Here is a 19947-nt window from a genome sequence, read left to right as displayed (position 1 = left end):
AAAGAATTATACAAAGAGACGTACTCAAGTGCACAAATAGAATTAAAAGAAAAAAAAGTTTAACCCACAGGAAGGCAAGAGAAAGAAAACAAGTGAAAAATAGAAAACAAAAATAAAATGGCAGATTTAAGCTTTAATATAATAACATTAAATGTAAATGGTCTAACAATGCCAGTTAAGAGATTGATTGGCAGCACTGATTTTTTTAAAAATGCTGTCTATAAGAAACTTTTTTTCTTTTTTTTTTTCAAATAGCAAAACTCATCAGTACCAAGGAAAACTCACTTCAAATATTAAGTAGAACAATATATGCAGGTTGAAAGTAAAAGGGTAGAAAAAAATACCATGCAGAAATCAAAAGAGAGCAGGAGTGACTACATTAATGTTAAATAAAAAAATTGCCAGGGTCCAAGAGGACAATTACATCATAATAAAAGGGTCAGCACACCAAGAAGATTCAGCAATCCTCAATGTGTGTGCACCAAATAACACAGCTGCAAAATACGTAAAGCAAAAACTAGCAGACCTGGAGAAGTAGATAAACCCACAATTACCTTTGGAGACTTACAACTAGACAGGAAATCAGCAAGGATATAGAACTCGACACCATCTACCAACAGTATCTAATTGACATTTATAGCACACTTGACCCGACAGCAGCAGAGTATGCATTCTTTTCAAGTGTCCACAGAACATATGCCAAGATAGAACATATCCTGGGCCATAAAACAAATCTCAACACATTTAAAAGAATTGAAATAATACCAAGTGACCACAATGGGATCAAACTAGAAATCAGTAACAGAAAGATAACAGGAAAATCTAACACTTGGAAACTAAGCATCACACTTCTAAATCCATGGACCAAAAAGTGAATCTCAAGAATAATAATTTTTAAAAATATATTGAACTGAATGAAAATACATCAGAATTTGTGGGATGCAGCTAAAGTTGTGCTGGGAAGAAAATTTATAGCACTAAAATGCTTGTATGAGTAGAAGAAAAAAATCTCAAATCAGTAATTTGTACTCCCATCTCAAGAAACCAAAAAAAGAAGAGCAAAGTAAGCCCAAAGCAAGCAGAAGGAAGGACATAAGAGCACAAATCAATATTGAAAACAACAGAGAAAATCAATGAAACAAATAGCTACCTCTTTGAAAATATCAATAAAATTAAGAAATCTCTAACAAGACTGAAAACAGAAAAAACTAATGGGAATGAAACAAGGGATATCACGTAGACATCAGATGAAAAGGGAATACTAGCTACAATTCTCTGTACATTTGACAACCTAGATGAAATGGATCAATTCCTAGAAAAGTATAAACTACTTAAAACTCACCCAATGTGAAATCCGTAATTTGAATTGCCTTATAAGAAATTGAATTTATAATTTAAAACCTCCTGGAAAAAAACCTCCAGGCCCAGAAAGATTCACTAGAGAATTCTACCAAACATTTAAAGAGGAATTCACACTAATCCCACACAATCTCATCCAGAAACTAGAAGAAGGGAGGGAATGCTCCCCAATACATTTTATGAAGCCAATATTACCCTGATACTAACACCAAAGACCATACAAGGAAAAGAACTACAGACCAATGTCTCTCGGTAATACAGATACAAAACGTTTTAATAAAATGTTAGTGAATTGAATCCAGCAATATACAAAAAGGATTATATACCATAACCAAGTGGGGTTTATTCCAGGGATGCAAGTCTGGTTCACTATTTGAAAATCTTTATCAATGTAGTTCACTATGTTAATAGGCTAAGGGGAAAAAAATTTCATGATCATATCAAATTATGCTGAGAACTCAAATCATTTTAAATATTTCAGCCATATTATGGTCTGTGCTTTATACCTATATTGTCTTTCTAACAAAACTTGGAAAGATTATTTTCAAATAAAGGGAGGCAAACTTAATAGGTATTGAAATGGACTACGAATCAGTAATAATCACTAAAGATGGAATTTAAATATTAATAAAATAATTTGCCATTGAAAATGCATAAAAATACATATGAGTAAAGATGATAACACCTGATTTCCCAACTTTGAAAGGCGATAGTGAGGTTGTAGTGATGTAACATGCAGATGTGAGTCAGAAATGAAGATAATGGTGTTTCTTTATGGCTTCCCGGAGCAGAATTGTGTCTGAGTCCACTGGCCAAATGGAATGGTCATGTGTGGACAGTTAATCAAGTTCTTTATTCCTAGCTTCACTGATGAAATGGCAGGAGGTGAAATCTGTCTGTGGTCAGTGCAGGAAGGACCCACCCAACAGTGTTCCTCTCACAGTTGGGCTTCTTCAGTAATAGATGTTCCATGTCCCAGGTCACACTTCCCAGTTTATTTTCACTGATAAACTTTCCTCAGCAAAAAAAGAAAAGGAACTGGAAATCAGAAACAAATAGGACTAGAGAGCTCCGTTTAAAAACAGCAGCAGCAAAGCCCTAAATCCATCACGTGCATGCCCACGTCATTTGCAGCAGAGTCTGACCCACGCGCTTTTCGTAGCTGCAACATCTGCTTACGCAGGCTGCTCCTGGGTTCCATTTCCACACTGATGGAGATGGCAGCAACATCACACTGGGCTTCTCTCCGCCTTCTCCCTAGCACTATGTCCTGCCCTCTCTGCTCGGCTCTGCGGTGTGGGAAGCGACCCCGAGGGGCTGGCAGCCTGATGCTTTGTCCTCAACAAGCCCCCAGTTCACTGGTGGCAGCCACTTTTGGGCTCGTGAGGGTAGAAAGGCTCTTCAACAACTCAGGAGCCTGCTGACTGCCAGAGATGTGAGGGAGGGAGAAACAAACCCCCCACCTGCCCTCTAAAAGTCGGGCTCCGAGCCTCTCGCGGGTTGATCTCTGGCTATGTGTTGCTCCTTCTTGTCCTGGCTGCAACTTCTTCCCGCGAAATCTCTGGTAGGTTCTGTCACCTTTCCTTCAGAATTACGCTCGATCCATGTTTTTTGTTTTTTTAATCTGTTTTTGTTTTTGTTTCCTTTTTCATCTAAAACTTTTCCTTCTTTCTGAGAAGATCTGGCAGCTGATATCCCTGGTCAGCCATCTTGCCCAGGTTTTTTCCTTCACTCAGTCTTATCTATAAAAAGATGGAGGGGAGGCCCACAGACCATTGTCCTGTCTTCAATCTTTAGCTTTCGGTCAATATTTACAGTGGTGTCTTTTTTTTGTTGTTTTTTTTGTTTGTTTGTTTGTTTCCCTTTGTTGAAGAATCAGCTGTATATGAAAATGGCTGGTTTGCAAACTCCTGGAGAGTAATTCTGATCCATAGCAGAAGGCACTGTTTCATACTAAAAAGGGACCCTCAGAGGAGCAGGGGCCGGTGGTATGATTTGAAAGCACTTGGCCAAGGGCCTCTGACCAAGCTTGAACAAGCTTCACAGCTGACCTGGCTTGAAATCTCCCTTGTGGTCACAGTGCGCTCCTGCTCACAAGGCAGCTAGCTGCACGCAGAGTGGTCGTGTGGAAGAAAATGTTAGTTTGCGATGGCCTAGCAGAGCACAGGCTCAGGAAACTCCAAGACGCATACCTTGGAGGGGAGGTGGGACCCTGCCGTGGTGGGGCATGAATAAGCTGATGCAGGAGGGTGCTTGTCCTGGGGAGGAAGAAGAGAAATACTGTGTGGGAAAGACCGCCACGTGTGAGTTACTATCCCTATTCTGTTCCTAACTCACTTTGTACCCCAAGAGGTGTCTGTCTTCCAACCTCTCTGGCCATCATTTTCTTCATACGTAAAAATGAGACTAGATCAATTTTTCCCTTCCTTTGTGTATCCATTCAGCCCTTAATAAAGAGCACTTACTCTGCCAGACTCTGCGCCAGGCTCTGAGGATTTAGTAGTGAGCACAGGTGGGTGTGAGCCCTTCCTGGGCTTTAGTCTGCAGGGCTGGTGGAAGCACAGAGCACAGGGGACGGACTGAGGGCAGAGAGGGCTGAGGCAGCAGGCAGCGGCCGGGTCTCATAGGACACATCAACTGTGTTCATCTTTATCCTGAGAATTGGATTCTTTTACTCTGGATATATTATAGGAGTTGGACTGGGAATCCCTCTAAATAAGGGATTTCATGAATTTGAGAAAATAAACCTGTTTGTTTCTACTAATCCCTAACTCTCAAATTTAGCTTTCCCTTCAATTACAAATGTAGGCAACACACTGCAATAGTATTAGCTCTTACCTGGGGCTTTGCCACTCACAGAAATCAGGTGTCATCACATTATAGTTATTATGTATGTCTCAAACTATTATTTATTTTCAGTACTTTGAAATTACAATATCTGTAGATCCACCCACTAGGTCTTGTTATTTATAGCATAAAGAAACATTTATTACCATATCATAAATGTGTCTTTTAAGTGTTGGTAACTTTTTCAATATAATTGGTTTCCTTTGTGATCCTTGTACTTTATTTTATACATTTAAAAATGTTATAGGAGATGTCTAGGGACAAAAAAAGGGGTAAAGAATGTTTGATTTGAAATAATTGATCAAATAGGTGTTCTCTTTCTGGTAGTGTGATAGATTGGATAACATGAATAAATTTCCCAATGGGAGAAAATGATATGCTGAATATGGTTTTATATATGCATCCCTTAGATGATAAAGTAAGGACCCTGCAGAACCCCAAAAGGGAAGGAAAGCCAACTATTGTTTGAAAGTGTCTGCAGAATCCTGTACAGTTTGAGAATCTCTGAAGGCTGCACAGGACTCAGGAGATAAAGTTTAGGTCAAACTGCATTAAACTGAGCTCCCAAAAGGCTCCACCTGGGTGTAGGGACCAATGAGAAACATCACCAGCAGTGAGGATGCTTTCTTTCAAACTAATAGTTGAGTAGGTAGGGGTAGACAGGTGGGTGTGGAGAGAGCACCCATGACAATAGTAAGTACAAGGTGTCCCTGTGTAGTCTATGAATCCAGAAGTAGAGAATTTAAAGTGGTCCCAGTTCGAGAGACCCTACTGGACTGTGGGCTACTAGTGAAAGAAAATGCAAGTGCTGTCTGGAGGAACAACTTAGGCTTTAAATGTTTCTTAACAATGTTCCAAAGAAAATGAGCAGGACGTGGTTAGAAATTACATCAAGTCAAGGAGATGAGACCCTGTGGATGGCAGGCAGAGTCAAAGACTTCAGATGCTGGAAATGACAAAAATATGAAAGCATCTTATACATGTAGAGAAATTAAAGAGAAACTTGGAAATCTGAGCAGGGAACAAGAGATATAACCAAGCATACTTGTAAATAAGGAAGGAAAAGTATAATTGAAACTTGCATACTTGAATGAAACATTGCAGAAAGAAAGAATGGGGAAGAGACAGCATTCAAAGAAATAATGGAGAATTTTCCAAATTTATTGAAAGACACTAATCCTTAGAATAAAAAGCCCAATTTGGTTTCCCAAGTCATGTTAATATGTACAGAGACATAGATGTAGATATAGATAACAAAAGAGTAGGTTGCCAAAGAGAATTGGAGAGGACAGTGTCACCTGCAGAGGAATGCCTCTATTAGATGATTAATGAAATTCTTAATATCAACAGTGGGTACCAGAGACAGTGAAATAATAAATTCAAAGTACTGATTAAATAACCAATAATTCTATGCCAAATGAAACAAGGGAATGTGTCAAACAAACTTGAGCATTTACCACCAAACAACCCTCACTAAATGGATTCTAAAGGATATAATTCAAACTGAAGGAAAATGGCCTTGCATCATCTGAGTTGCAAGGAGAAAGAGTAGGCCAAGATAAATATATGACAATCTAAACAAACTAATGATTATATGTGAAACAAAAACAATTTATAGGGAAAATAAAGCAAGCTAGATTTAAAATGCCAAGTCACAGTAGCATACCAGTTGGGAGGGGGAATTTAAGGCCCACGTACTGTCCAGGAGACTGTGGCTATTGATCATCTGTAACTGTTATTAAATATGTTCAAAACAGTGCAAACTCTGATAGACCAAGTGTATGCCTCTGAAGGAAGTAGAGGGAAAAGAACCCATGAGTAAAGAAAAATAAAACAGTCCAAATGAAGGGAGAGCGGAGAAAAGGGACAAGTAAAATGGGACAAATCAAAAGTTCAAAATGTGATGTTAGAAATAAAACGAAATCACTAACCACAATAAGTGTAAGTGAACTAAATTTTCCAGTTAAAACTTTGTTATATTTTAAAAACAAAATTCAACTACGCACTCATTATAACACACATAAAGTACACAGAAAGATCAAAAGCCAAACAATGGCAAAGATAGACCAGGAAGATATTAAGCAAAAGGAGACAAGTATAGGCATATTAGTATCAAAGGAGAATTCAGGCAAAAAGCTTTACTTGAAATAAGGAAATTTGCTACATAATGATAATTTGATTTACTGGGAAAATGTATTGATTTTAAATTCATATGTACCACATGAATTTGTGTATAGCCTCATAATAAATAAAGCCAGACCAACAGAATTAAAGGGAAAAACTGTCAAATCCATCATCATAGTAGGAAATTTTAACGCACTTAGTAATTGGTAGATCAAACAGACAAAAAAAAATCAGTAAGAAAATAGAAAATGTGAACAGTAAAACTATGGAGCTTGAATTAATGTGCTTGACTGCATCTGACATTTGTAAAAGTCCCATTCCTTTCAAGCACATGTGGAACACTTGCTGGGTTGACACACCCCAAGCAAAGCTGGTTGCAACACACTTCAAAGGATCGGATCCACCTGACCACATTTCTTACCACCGTGTACTTAAGTTAGAAAACAAAGTCAGTAGGATAATTACAAAAGTCCACTCACTTGGAAATTTAATAACACATAATCAAATTAAAATTAAAAGATTTCACCATCTAATTTTTTCACATCAAATGCATGAGATAGAGTACTTGGAAAGAAGTGCTTGCCTTTAAGAAAACTGAGAAGGCTCAAAGTGGAGCTAAGATCGAATTAAATCAAAGACCCATAGAAGTAGAAGGAAGGAAATTAAAAGGACAGAAGTTCACCCAAAAGAAAAACATACGAAAGAAGAGATCAACAAAGCAAAAATGGCATATTTGAAAAGACACGATTCATTTTTTTAAAAGCCACAAATGGAATGGAAAAAAGAACATAACCATAGATATTATAGAGAAAGATAAGAGCGTATTAAGAACAGCTCTCAACAGACTTCAGAACTTTGATATAATGAATGACTTCCTAGAGAGAACTTAACAAAACAGACTGGAGAAAAACACAAAATCAGAATAATCCCTTAAGTATAAAAGAAATGCAATCAATAGTCAAAATCTTTCCCATAAAGAAAACACTACACCCGAATGGATTTATATAATTTCAGTCTTACACAGAGAATAGAAGAGATAACACTTTGAACGCATGGTTTGAAGCCACCATAACCCTAACACCCTAACTGACAAGAACAGAAGCAGGAAGAAAACTACAGACCAATCTTACTCATGAACGTGGACACAGAAATTCTGAATAAATAGTATCAAACCAGGGCCAGCAATGAACTGAAAAGGATAATACATCATGATCAAGTTAGGTTTATTCCAGCAATTTAATTGATTGATATTAGAATTTTGATTCTAATTCATCATATTACCTAACAGATTTAAAAGGGAAAGCTATATTATCTCAATAAATAAAGGAAAAAATAGAATTCAACATCCAAATATTTTATGACATTAAAAACATTTCTTACCATATTTTTAGAAGGAAATTTTCTTAACTGAAAAAAGGGGATCAACAGAAAGCACCCAGCAAACATAAAGGAGAAACATAGAATGCACTCCCTTTAAAATTAGGAATGTTCTTTACATTGCATTAGGGTCTGAGCCAGCCCACAGCAGTCAAGAAAAGAAACAAAAGTTGTAAGGGTGGGAATGTGAAATGGTGCAGCTGCCGTAGAACACAGCATGGAGAGCCCTCAAAAACTTACACACACAATTCACATGTGATCTAACAATTCCAAAGAGCATTGAAAGCAGGGACACACACAAATATTTACACACCCATATTATCACAGTAGCCAAAAAGCAGAAGCAGACCAAGTGTTATCAACGGATGAACGGATAAGCAAAATGTGGTGTAAACACGCAATGGAATATTATTCTGCTTTTAAAAGGAAGGAAATTCTGACAAATGCTATTATACAACAGGGATGAACCTCGAGGTCATTATGCCAAGTGAAAAAACCGGACACAAAAGGACAAATACTGTATGATTCTACTTAAGTGAGGCGTCTAGAGTAGTCAGATTCATAGAGACAAAGTAGAGTGGGGGTTGCTGGGGGCTGGGTGTGGGGGATGGGGAGTTAGTGTTTAATGGGGACAGAGTTTCCATTTGGGAAGATGAAAAAGTTCTGGACATGGATGGTGGTGATGGTTGTACAACAATGTGAACGTATTTAATGCCACTGAATTGTACACCTGAAAATGGTTAAAATGGTAAATTTTATGTATCTTTCATCACGATTTTTTTTTTAAGTTGTAAGGATTCCCAAGAGGAAACAAAATGGCCTTTATTTATGGCTGCCCCTAATCAGTGCTGTCCAGAATCCAGTGCTTCCTACCAGGCCGGGGGTTGTTTATTACCTAGGATTTGCCAATGGGGGTGTGTTTCAGAAGCTATATGCAAAATTGCACATAATTTTGCTGAGGAAAAGAGCAAAATAACTTTCATCAGACTGTCAGAGGGCTCGGTGACCCAGGAAGGTATAAGAGCCATTCTGAGTCGCCCCCCTCCCTGTGCTGTAAACCTCCCCCACCCCTGCCCCCTGCAGCTCTGCAGGTGCGTGGGCTGTGACCAACCCCTCCTATTGGCAATGGCACAGACCCTGCACGCCCCTCCCACTGCCTTCTCCCTCCTGCCCCCCTCCCTCTACCCCCCTCCCTCTACCCACCCAACACCACTCTGCTCTTTCTCTCCTTCACTCAGGTTGTTTAAATACAATGCAAAGTATATTCTTAAATATTTCTTGAATTCATTGAACAAGGTCTTATATTTTAGAAGAGTGTAGCTCTGAAATCAACAAACTTCAGGATCTTATCTATTGCCCCTTATTCCCTGGATGATAGTATTACACAGCTCCAGCTCTAGCTCAGGGCCTGGGACCCAGACAGCCCTCGAACCCCTGTCGAATCCTCCAAACCACGTTCTGTAACTATACATCATTTTCAACTAGATTTTCTTGCTGATTTCATGTCGTGCATTTGGTGTAGATGACATTTTAACAAGCTGAAGACCTCCTGCTCAGTCCCCTGGTCTTTCTGGGTGGTGGTGAGGACTCTTGGGACGACAGTGGAGTGGGGCCTCTCAGAAGCAACTTCAGAACACCAAGGGGATGAGAAATGTCACCGGCTTAATTTGCACCCAAATGAATTCTGAGATGTTTCTTTTTAACAAAATGCTTTATTTCTATTTCTTACTGAGATGCATTGTTAGATACCTGTATGGAATACCAAAAGGCATTTATATACCTTGCTTTAACTCTCTGGTCACACATAGTAGGTCGAAAAGACCTGAAATAAAGCAAAATAGAAACCAAGTAGTGTAAGCCATTAGGAGATACATGAAGAGAATCACTGTTGGTTTCTTGTGCACTGTGTGGCACGCCATGGTTAGTAGTCATCATAGTTGACGCTGGCTCCGTGCCTAAAGGAGTAGGGGCTCCGGGGACCAATTGCAGAGTCTTCATCATAGTGACGTTGGTAGTAATCACCATAGTACTCGTGTCCATTTCGATCTCTGTTAAGCCAATAGGTGATGTCATCTTCAAATTTCTGGAGGAAAAGAGAGAGAATGATAAAGAATGATTCAAGGACACACTCTGCTAAGAGCACATCCGACCTATGGCTTTTCTCTATGGTGGTTTTTCTTCAATGATTAACAATCCTTACTAAGAATAACTCCTTGTTATAGTATTCTTGTGCTCAGAGGTCAACACCATCAGCTAAAGAATACTGCTGATAAAAGCTATTTTTCCCCAAAGGAGTACATAACTATACCTTTGCAAACTTTTGCCATCCTCATTCTAAATATACCCCAGACTTAAACATGTTTCTCTTTCTTGGTAAATAAAGCAAACATCTGCCAAATGCAGTGACAATTCACCTGACCTTCAGACCACCTCTCACTGTGGCAGACACTGTCTATCTTATGTTCCATTCCTGTGGCTGGCCCTCTATATTGCACATGGTAGATGCTTAATAAATGTCAGCTGAATTAAACCAACCACGGCACTGGCCTATCATAGCTCCAGGGCAGAGTATTTGGGGCACTTCTGATGGTGACTCTCTCATAGCTGTGTTGTTGGAGTGTGCACAGGTGCATTTATTCATTCCACAAACACTATGAAGTGGGTACTGTGTGTCAGGCACTGTGCTTGGCACTGGAGCACTGCCCAGCACAATAGAGTCTCTGCCCTCAAGAAGCCTGCAGTGCCTGAGAGACAGATATGGAGAGACAGTTGCAGTTAATAAAAATAAAAGGAGAGGAGAAGGACTGAAACTGAGTAAGACGTGTAGAATGAAGTTCAGTTTTCGACTTGGGCAACTGGTCTTTGCTATTAATCCATGTTTTAAAGGACAGACTAATTTTTCTTTGGTGGTGGTGAAGGTGCAAGATGAATTTACACTGGGCCTCACATGTGTCGATGGTCAGCATTCTGGTTTGGTTGCCAGACATTATTTTAGCCATTTCCCCATGTTAACTCCTAATACCTATTTTAATGATGGTCATCAAAGAAATGCAAATTACTAAAAGATAATATAGCATTTTCATCTATCAAATATGTACATATATTTTTATTTTCAGTGAGAATACCAGATGCTGCTGAAGATTCTAGAAAATTGGTGCTCTCATATGTGACTTAAGGGAGAATGCAATTTGATAATACTTAGAGATGCTTAAATGTGATTGTACCTATGCCTTGGAAACCTCACTGGGCAGAACATGTTCCTAAGTAAAGGACAAGCTACACACAAAGATGCAGATAATAGTACCTGCCTTTGGGGATGTTGGGAATATTCAGGGTACTTAGAATCATGCCTGGCATAGGGTTTGGCTATAAATGTTTAGCTATTTGTGCAGCAAACAAACAAAAAATTATATCTGTGTAGCAAAAAGACACACAGGGAACAACCCATATGTCCAATGGTTGGGAATGGGAAGGAAATTATGATACAGCCACATACTCTCATTTTATGCAGCCATTAAAGATGATCTGTCTAAAGGGGTTAGTTTTTTTCACCTATTGCAGCACTTTGTACCCACCCTCTATATGAATCACGTGCTCATTTAGAAGAACACCTCCAGCTGCCCCAGCTGGAGACGCTGCCCGTGAACAATCCATCTGCTCCCGGCTGGCTGGGCAGGCTGTGGGTTCTCCCCGCTACGTCTCACACAGAGAGCTCAGCTCGTCCGTCACTCTGCAGACAGACACCTGTGCAGCAGGACCTGTGGTTTCAACCCTGCTGCTATCTTACCTGTACCTGCACCCCAGCTGGGAGTCTGTGATTATAAACTCTTTTTCCTTACTTTGCTGAATTTGTCCATGAATGCTAACTAGGCACATAACCTGTAAACCATCTCTCCCACAAGTGCATTGATGAAATGTCCCCCAAACATCTGCAAAGACTTGTCTCTCTTTAAAAGTCACTTTTCATCTCTTCCCATTATCACATCGGCCCTTGCATCGATGTGTTTTTGACATTTTTTGAGGTAAAGCTGAAAAGGTTTTGGGGGGATTGTGAGTTATTTTAAAGATGCCCACATAAAACTGTTCAGCTGAGTTAAAACGGTTCCGAGGAAAATCAGATTCTCGGTGAACCTAAGTCCCAGACATTTTGACGCCTGACTTCTTTGGATCCTGCCTCCCAAACACGTCCTGGTGGAAACTTCCAGCTGCTGTGCACACTCCTGGTAATGTAATCCACTGCCTCATAGTGCTGGCCATAGAACAGGGCTCATACTCTTCGAAAGAATGGAAAATCCTCTTTTTCTGTGACCTGTTTCCCGAGCCAGGCCTCTGCCCGCACCACCCCGCCCGGGAGCCCGGAGCACCCACCGCCTCGTCGAAGCCCATGTAGAGGAACTGCTGGTACCACTGCTGCACCTCGGGCCGGCTCCGGTCCCACAGCTGCCGCTTCTGGCGCTTCAGGCTGCCGAGGAATTCTTTGGCTTTGTTCTCATCGACAGCCACTTCGGTCTTGGCTGGTGCAGGTGCTGCAATAAATCATCAATTCCCCAGCCCCGACGCACACAGAATGATTTCTTATCGGGGTGAATCGCTGTTAACACCCCGCCCCCACCCCCACCACGGACAGAGTGGCTTTGACCTTCAACTTCCTATGTGTGTGCGATGAGATGCAGCTTCACGCTTCTCGTTACTGACCTCTCCTATTTGGGAACAGCCATAGAAAGGGACGCAGCCTAACCTTCACCTCCTGGGTTCTCGAGGCAGAAAGGGAACGCAGCTCGCGCCCTGCAGCCCACTCTCCACGCCCAGCGCCAGGCCTCACCCGCGGCCAGCGGCGCGGCCCTCGGGCTCCCGTGCTCAGGAGACAGGCTGGGTACCCAGTGCCACACAGCTGCACAGGGCACGTTCATGGTCTATGCACACAAGAGAGGGCCGTGCCTGCTCAGGAGACTACGTGCGGATGGAGAACTGGTGCTGAGGCCGGAGCAAGCCGGGACCCCGCAGGCGCCTAGCAGCACAGCCGCGTTCTCGCATCAGGAAGCCGGAGCACCGGCGCCCCCTGCAAGCCGCAGGCCCTGGGCCTCACAGGCTCACTGAGGATCCGATTGGGTCTCAAAGGGTACTGACCCTTCGCCTCTGCTTCCTCTAACGTCTTTCCATCATAGTCTCAGTTGTTTAAAGGGAAGTGCTTCTGCAGGGTGTGCTCAGGGGAAGCCATTGTGCCATCTGGGCTTGCTGTCTAGTTTTGAGCCTCTGTCCCTTCATCTATAAAACTGGGCCAACAGTCCCTATCTTGGTGTTGTTAGGAAGAACGCACAGGATAATGGGTGTAATTCACCCGATGTGTCTGTGGATCACGTGGATAAATATCAGCAGGGTTTGTTTCTTTACAAATCCTTTAGGGCTTGTTACACTGTTTTGTATACAGTGGGTGCTCAATATGTGTTTCTTGGTTTGAACTGAGTAAAGGCTGAGGGATACACACCTAGGTGACGCTCCTGCAGCCACCCAGCACAGGGAGGGGGACCCTCTGAGCCACCTTGGGGACAGGGGATAACCCAAGGCCTGGTGGGTGTCTGGAAGTGCTGGGAAAGCTCCTGGGAACCCCCCCCCACCCCCCGCCAGGGACTCCTGTCCCCGAGTGGAGCTGCCTGTGCTCCAGTCACCTGTGGGGGTCCCGGGCGGGGCACCAGGGAAGTATGGGAAGAAGTGCTCAGGGTCTCTCTTTGGGGAGCGGACTTCAGCTTTGCTAGAATCTCCCATAAACTTGGAGAGGAAAGAGTAATTGATCAAATGGTCACATCAGAAATGCGGTCACACGTTTTCATTTCTAAGGCATACTTAGTTTTACAGATGTAGATGGAAGTTGGGAGATGGAAAATGACATTCACAAGACCACACAAGTGAGCCAGCTGACCCAACTGACTACAGTGGGCCCAGAACCTGTATTTTGTGACTCCCAGACATTCAGTTTCTACATTTTGCTACTGTCTACCACATTCATCTTAGGAGCATTATTCACAACAGAGGTGAGTAATAAAAAGGTTTTCCTGTTTCCGTGCCCTTCCCCAGTAGCTAACTGGATATATAGACTACCACAACAATGCCATCCCATGCCCGCCCCACCGACTGAGGTTTTATGTGCTCTGAAAGATATGCTCTAAATTTAGATACATGCTTCATGGTTCTAAAATAAAGAGCATTCAATTAACACTGTAGCACTGTTTCTTTTGAATCCACACTGACAGCGTTCAGAAAAACAACCTTCAAACATTTACTGGCAATAATATTTATCAAATAAAATACCACAGTCCCTACCCGCAGAATAAGCCCTTCAGATCTGCTAACCTTTTAAGGAGTAAACACTTTTGATTTTCCAAATACAAGACTCCAGTGAGCACACTGAATATTACCATTTCATTTCCATCCAGTTAAGAATGCATCCCTTATCCACTTGGGGTATATTTACCTTCTCGTTTTTGAAGCATTAGCTTGAGTTTATTTCCACTTATGCCACCTAAAAAAATGAAAATTGAAACCAGTTTCAGAGTTGCACTATATGCTTTATCAAATGCAAAAATCAGAGTTGGAAAGAAGAAGTGCACGCCCTGCCTCGATTTGGCAACATGGTAGTTTCACAGTATTTGCTGCTTGCTGCGGTCCCTGTTGTGCAGGAAAAACAATTCAGCCTGCCCAGGGCTCATACTGGTGACAAAGACCATGGCTGCCCAAGGGCATTACGATTTGAACTAGTGCCTAGGAAAAGTGACATTGTTCTTTTAACCTCTGTCACCTCTGTGCCACATCCCTGCAAACCTTTACTTCGTAGTATAATGGGTTGAATGGTGTCCCCCAAATTCATATCCACCATGAACCTCTGAATGTGAGCTTATTTGGAAATGGGCTCTTTGCAGATATACTTTGTTAAGGATCTCATTAGGACATCATGCTGAATTTATAGTAGGCTCTAAATCCAGGGACTGGTGTCCTTACAGGAAGAGGAGAGGAGCTAGAGACAGCAGCCGTGTGAAGACAGAGGGAGGCAGGAACGAGAGTCAGGCTGCACCAACCAAGGAATCTGCCTTAATGCTCTAAAAAGTCAGCCTGGTTTTCTAGCTTGCCCGATCATCGTATAATCAAGCATTATTTGTACCATTTGCTGTTATTGCTATTCAGTTTTAAAAGTATTTCTAATCAGCTCAATAATTTTAACAGACAATAATATGTCTGGCCTGATAGAAAACCCGCTCCACCCAGTGAACTGCTCTGAGGACGTCCAGAAGCCTCTGCACACAGGAATAAGGCCTGTCTCAGGAAGGGCGAACCCAAAGCCCCTGGGGAAAACACCCCAGCATCATAAGTTCATCTTCAAGCATAAGGAACTACAGTCTGGCCCCAGGTTGGAGAAATGCATTGATGTGATGGCGGCCACTTTCGTCCCAGCTTCTTAACCTCTCAGTCCATGGACAGGCTCCAGGGGGTCTGGAAAGGTACTGGAAATTATGTTTGTCTCTGCACAGGCACAGTTTTCTGGGAATAGGAGCCATAGCTTTTGCCAGACTCTCAAAACTGTCTGTCACTCAAATAAGATTAAGAATTCTCGCTTTATTTGTCAATAAAATGTCAGTAAAACTTGAAAAAAAAATTTTAAAAAGAGCCCCTGCTTAAAGACTTTACTATGTAGTTGGGGAGAAAAACAATCACAGCCAAGAGTCATAAACTGGTTGCCCATAACTGGACTGGATCTGTGGATGCATTTTATTAGCATGCCCAGTGTTTGCAAAATTTGAATTTGAACTCCTCTGGGCCTGGGTCACTCAGCACACCCAGGGTTCACGAGCAGCCACCTCGCCTACCCGCCCCCGCAGGCATTTGGGTCAGACTGGCGCCCGACTGCAGGCAGGTGGTTGTGCCATCCACAGAGCCTGCTAGCCCGGTTGCTGGGATGGAATAGGGAACCTGCTAGAATTTACTAAGCCTATTTCCCAATAAGTGTCTCCCTCAGGATTCCTGGATAGGGTGGTCACACTTTCCGGCTGTCCAGGGACAGCCCCAGCATATACCTACTGTCCTGGTAAAATAATGAGAGCACCTCCTTTCGCTCTCAAGTGTTGCAGCTTGCATGATAAATTAAATGGCTACCTTATTTTGAGAGGTTTAATGGCATGGAAATGGCTTGGGGAAATCTCGAGGGAACCACACTAAAGGGCGAGGGACAGAGGTGGTCGTTGCCCTCACATCCTCTGCAGGAGGGACAGCAAGCAGGGCTATTCGTGCAGTGTGTGGCGCCCTGTGGGACAGCTGTGTTTTCATCGTCTGTGCTCAGATCAGTCCACAGTGATGTGTTTGTTTAAAAAGCAACTGCAACCTTAGGCTGCGTTAATCACGACTATTGAAAAAAGGAAGTAATTATCCTGCTCTGTTTGGTCACTGCTCTGAGCAGAACTCCCCTCTACTATTCTGTTCGGTTCACATTTCACATGAAGAAGGTCACAGAAAAACTGGAGTTGCAGTCTAAGGAGGGGACCTAGACATTTGTTATATGAGAGAAAAATGAAAGGAATTTAAGTGTTTAACCTGGAGAAATGAAACTTGTGGGAGGAGAGCTATGGCTCTAAGGGGCCATTGGGTCATAGGTTAGGGCATGAAGTAAGGTTTCCAACACCTGGGCAACCACCAAAAGGTGGAACAAGTGGCCCCAAGAGGTTCCCGAAGAAGGGAACCCCAAGGTGTCTGAGCATAAATAAAGACTAACATTGGGCCAGGCTCCTGCAGGGGCAGTGACCTAGTTCGATGGGGGGAGGGCTATCTTAAAGGCTGTGCTTTCCTTCCGCCCTTAAGAGTCAATGAAGAAATCTCTGAAAATATTTGCCAAGGCAGACGGATTCGTTCCTTGGCACTAATATTAGCATTCATTAATATCTTAACATTTGTCGATCTCTAACAGCTCACATGGTAGCACATACAGAATTAAGTATGGTCCCTCCATCTGTTTGCCTTCTGTAAAAGTGCCTAACAATTAATGAACAAAATGTGGTCTGATGTTGAAATAGACATTTAAGCATTTGTGATGAGGCTGCAATTTCTTGCAGCAAATGTGTGTCACTACCACTCCAGAAATGAGAGCCTCACCAAACCTCACCTAGACAACCGAAAAGCACAAATAGGTCCCAAATTATGAATTATGAATACTGCCACTGTGCCAATTGCTACACACTGAATTACATATTAATATATACCATTGGACACCACACTAAATTTGTTTGAAGAAAGTGATACAGAATAATAGAATAGCTGTGATTTTTTTTTCTGTAGTATGGATTGTTTTACCCAGCATCATCAGTTATTAATTCTAGGCTGCCATGATAAGCACTCCCAAATTTATTACATCCAGTTACCTGGCATTTGATCTGGCAAATTCAGAATTGCACGATGCCACTCTTAAAGTTGCTAAATATTAATAAGTTGATCAAGAAGGCGCCATGGTTACTTTCTCCATTAAATGCTTTTGGGTATCATAAAAAGCCATCTTTGGGACTCTACAGAAAGAGTTTCATTTGATGTTGTAAGAACTTTCACATTCCAGCCTGAGGATGATAATGTTTTAACTGACTCCTATCACTAAGTTCTTGGTATGAACTAAATAAAATTGAAATCCTGAAAATGAACGGTTCACTGGACTTATTCAGATGTGCTTCTTAAAATGGGGGGAATAAATAAGGGGAGGCAGGTAAATCATGCAGTGGGACATTATTGATTAGCTTCACCTGCAGTTGTAATTGAGAACAGCAATCTTCCCCTTCTGAACTAGCAACCCCAGGTTCCACCCAGGGCTCCCACTGCCTGACTCTGCCTCCCCTCAACCTGGGATTTGGCTTTCATACCTGTTTTGAATAAGCAATATACAGAAACTGAGTAATCAAATGACTTGTCCTTTTTTCAGACAGTGCCCAGCTACGGTGCAGTGGGACAAGCACCCGTTTCAGGCTCCTGGGCAAGCCACTTCACACCTTCCAGTCCCGTTTCCTTAGCGGATCACAGTACCTGCCTCCCAGAGTTGTAACTTCAGAGCACTCATGTGTCCATGAGGCCACTTGTGAACCATAAAGGCTCATACCAGCCCAAGGCGGTAACTCAGGACAATGGTACAGTTTCAGATGGCGTTTCCCAGGTGGGATCTGTGGACCTCAGGGTTCAGACGTCTGGCACCCACCAAACTGCTTCATTCTGGGTGTGCGTGTGAATGCACTTTTACAGAGAACCAACAGGGAATTTTCAGAGTTTTGAACAGATTCGCTGAGCGCTCCATGAAGTAGGGAAGATAAAGCATTACTCCTTTAAGAGCGTTTCCCCGATCTGGGGTGTGAAGCCTGCACCCCCGTTTTGCAGACTACAACTCAACCCAGCCGGGAAGCGCAACGTCCACTCTGTTGCCCAGCCACTGCCTGGAAGGAAATCGTGGTGATGGTGCCACGTGCCTCCCCTTGGTCCGGGGAGCACTACTCGCTTAAAGCCCCGCTTCCCATTGCCCCTTACGTTAAGCCCCGGAAACGCTTCTCACCCACCCTTCGGACCCCTGGCCCTCCCATCCCAAGGTTACCCAGCAGAGACCCTCCCCTTGACCTTGGTCCTCTCTCCACCCGCCCATGCGGACCACTTCACACTCGTGCAAGTGCAAACCCCAGACCTGTGTCCCGTCACCCACTTGGCCCTGCCTAGGCTAAGGATGGGGCCCGCTCCCAACCCCATCGCCAATCTGTCTCCCCGGGCGTCCTGGCAGTGCAGCGCTGGTCCAGCCCCACCCTCCGGTGAGCACCGCTCTCAGCCCGCATCGCCCAACTCACCTGGGCCCAAGCACAGCAGCAGGAGCAGCGCCAGCCCGGTCAGGGCCAGGACTGCGGGCCGCGCGGAGGAGGCGGCCATGGCGGCGGCAGGTGGGCAGGAGGGCGCGGGGCGCACCGCGAGCCGCTGCAAGAGGACTGAGCACGGAAGAGGGGCGCAGGCGGGCAGGCGCTGCCTCCGAGAGTTATTCCTGCGTCGCTGCCGGGGCGGGACCCGGCGGGTGGGCGCCGGGCCAACGGGCCGTGGGCCAGGCTAGCGCCACGGAGCCCGCTCTCCAGCGCCCAACCCGCGGGGCCCGGCCCCGTCTCCGAGGCCAGGGATGCTCGCAACGCAGGGGCCCCCGGGGAACTCGGCAGCGGGGCGCCACGTGGCCGGCGCTGCCCACTGCTAAAGCTGGGTTCCAGCGACCCGGGGAAGGGCTGAAGGCATCCAGGACCAGGGGAAAGGGCGACGCACCCCCTCCCCGCCCTGGCCATGCACTGGGAGCACTTGCCCACTTGCCAGATCCCAGCGCTCGGATCTGTCCCTGGCTCCCGCTTTCTCCCGGGCCCCAGCCTCACTTGGCGCTAATTCTTCCTTCCCTCCTCCCCCATCTCACTCCCTCCTGGCGGCTCCTGGCCTTGCTCCTGCCTGGTATATAAAGTAGCCTTTGGAATTTCCTTAATTCCTGAGCTGCGCTTAACGGTGCCTTTGGCAGTGCTGTGTTTTGTGATATTTTGAAAGACTCCACAGTCTGGGTTCAGAGCTGCAGTCCAGGAAATCATCGCACCCAAACCACTTCAACAGAAAAGCGGTTAAGAAGCCAGGTCTGTAATCCGGGCACACTCCAGTGATACTAAGGTTGAGGCAGGAAGAGAAGGCAAAACTTCATCCCAACACCAGGGCTGTTCAAATACAGGGGACACAAAAGGTGGTGTGGTGTGGTGAACAAAAAACTAGAACAAACTTATTCCAACTGACTTTGAGCAGGTCACCTAATTACTCTCTCTAGGCCTGAGCTGCAAAAGGGCTAACTTTCCACCTTTCCCATCCCAGATCTGCCCTGAACTCGGCTGATTACCTCTTTTCTTCTAGATTCTCATTTTTATACCTTCTCATTATATAATTAGCTTTCCATGTAATGCACTTGGATTTCTCTGGCAGGCAGGAGAAAGATGTCTTTTAACATTAAGTTAACAAAGGCAGATGGTGGCAGACCAGAGAAAAAAGTGTGAAGTGGGGCTGAGAGTGAAATAACAGTGCTGCCCAAGGTGCAGAGAGATGGAAGGATAACATCATACATCCACTTATGTTGGGGAAACGCTCATGAACCCTTGAGGAAACTGTGGAATGCAGGATAACATTAAATAAAGCAACTAGGCCTGTATTTGCTTTTGCCTGAGGACAAGAAATTTATCA

At 43.7% G+C, this 19947-nt stretch overlaps 1 protein-coding gene across 1 annotated transcript; it reads right to left on the bottom strand.

The window, feature by feature from the left end:
* Positions 1-9403: 9403 nt before the first annotated feature.
* Positions 9404-18753, bottom strand: ECRG4 (ECRG4 augurin precursor). Its single transcript, XM_045548915.1, has 4 exons — positions 18552-18753; positions 14177-14224; positions 12076-12233; positions 9404-9790 (listed from the first exon to the last, which is right to left on the bottom strand). The coding sequence occupies exons 1-4, from the start codon at positions 18628-18630 to the stop codon at positions 9629-9631; spliced, it is 447 nt and encodes a 148-aa protein (XP_045404871.1). The 5' UTR covers positions 18631-18753; the 3' UTR covers positions 9404-9628.
* Positions 18754-19947: the final 1194 nt, after the last annotated feature.

This window comes from Lemur catta, chromosome 4 (genome assembly GCF_020740605.2).
Source record: "Lemur catta isolate mLemCat1 chromosome 4, mLemCat1.pri, whole genome shotgun sequence".
Classification (NCBI taxonomy): domain Eukaryota; kingdom Metazoa; phylum Chordata; class Mammalia; order Primates; family Lemuridae; genus Lemur; species Lemur catta.
The sequence above is the reverse complement of the archived record's forward strand: the minus strand, read 5'-3'. Positions and strand labels throughout refer to the sequence as shown.

What these genes read in the sequence shown, in the direction of transcription:
- ECRG4 (XM_045548915.1), bottom strand. Translation starts at nt 18,630, where the DNA reads ATGGCCGCCTCCTCCGCGCGGCCCGCAGTCCTGGCCCTGACCGGGCTG. An exon ending in AATGCTTCAAAAACGAGAAG is followed by an intron (nt 12,234 to 14,176) that starts GTAAATATACCC and finishes GATTTATTGCAG; the next exon opens with CACCTGCACCAGCCAAGACC. An exon ending in ACATGGGCTTCGACGAGGCG is followed by an intron (nt 9,791 to 12,075) that starts GTGGGTGCTCCG and finishes CTTTTCCTCCAG; the next exon opens with AAATTTGAAGATGACATCAC.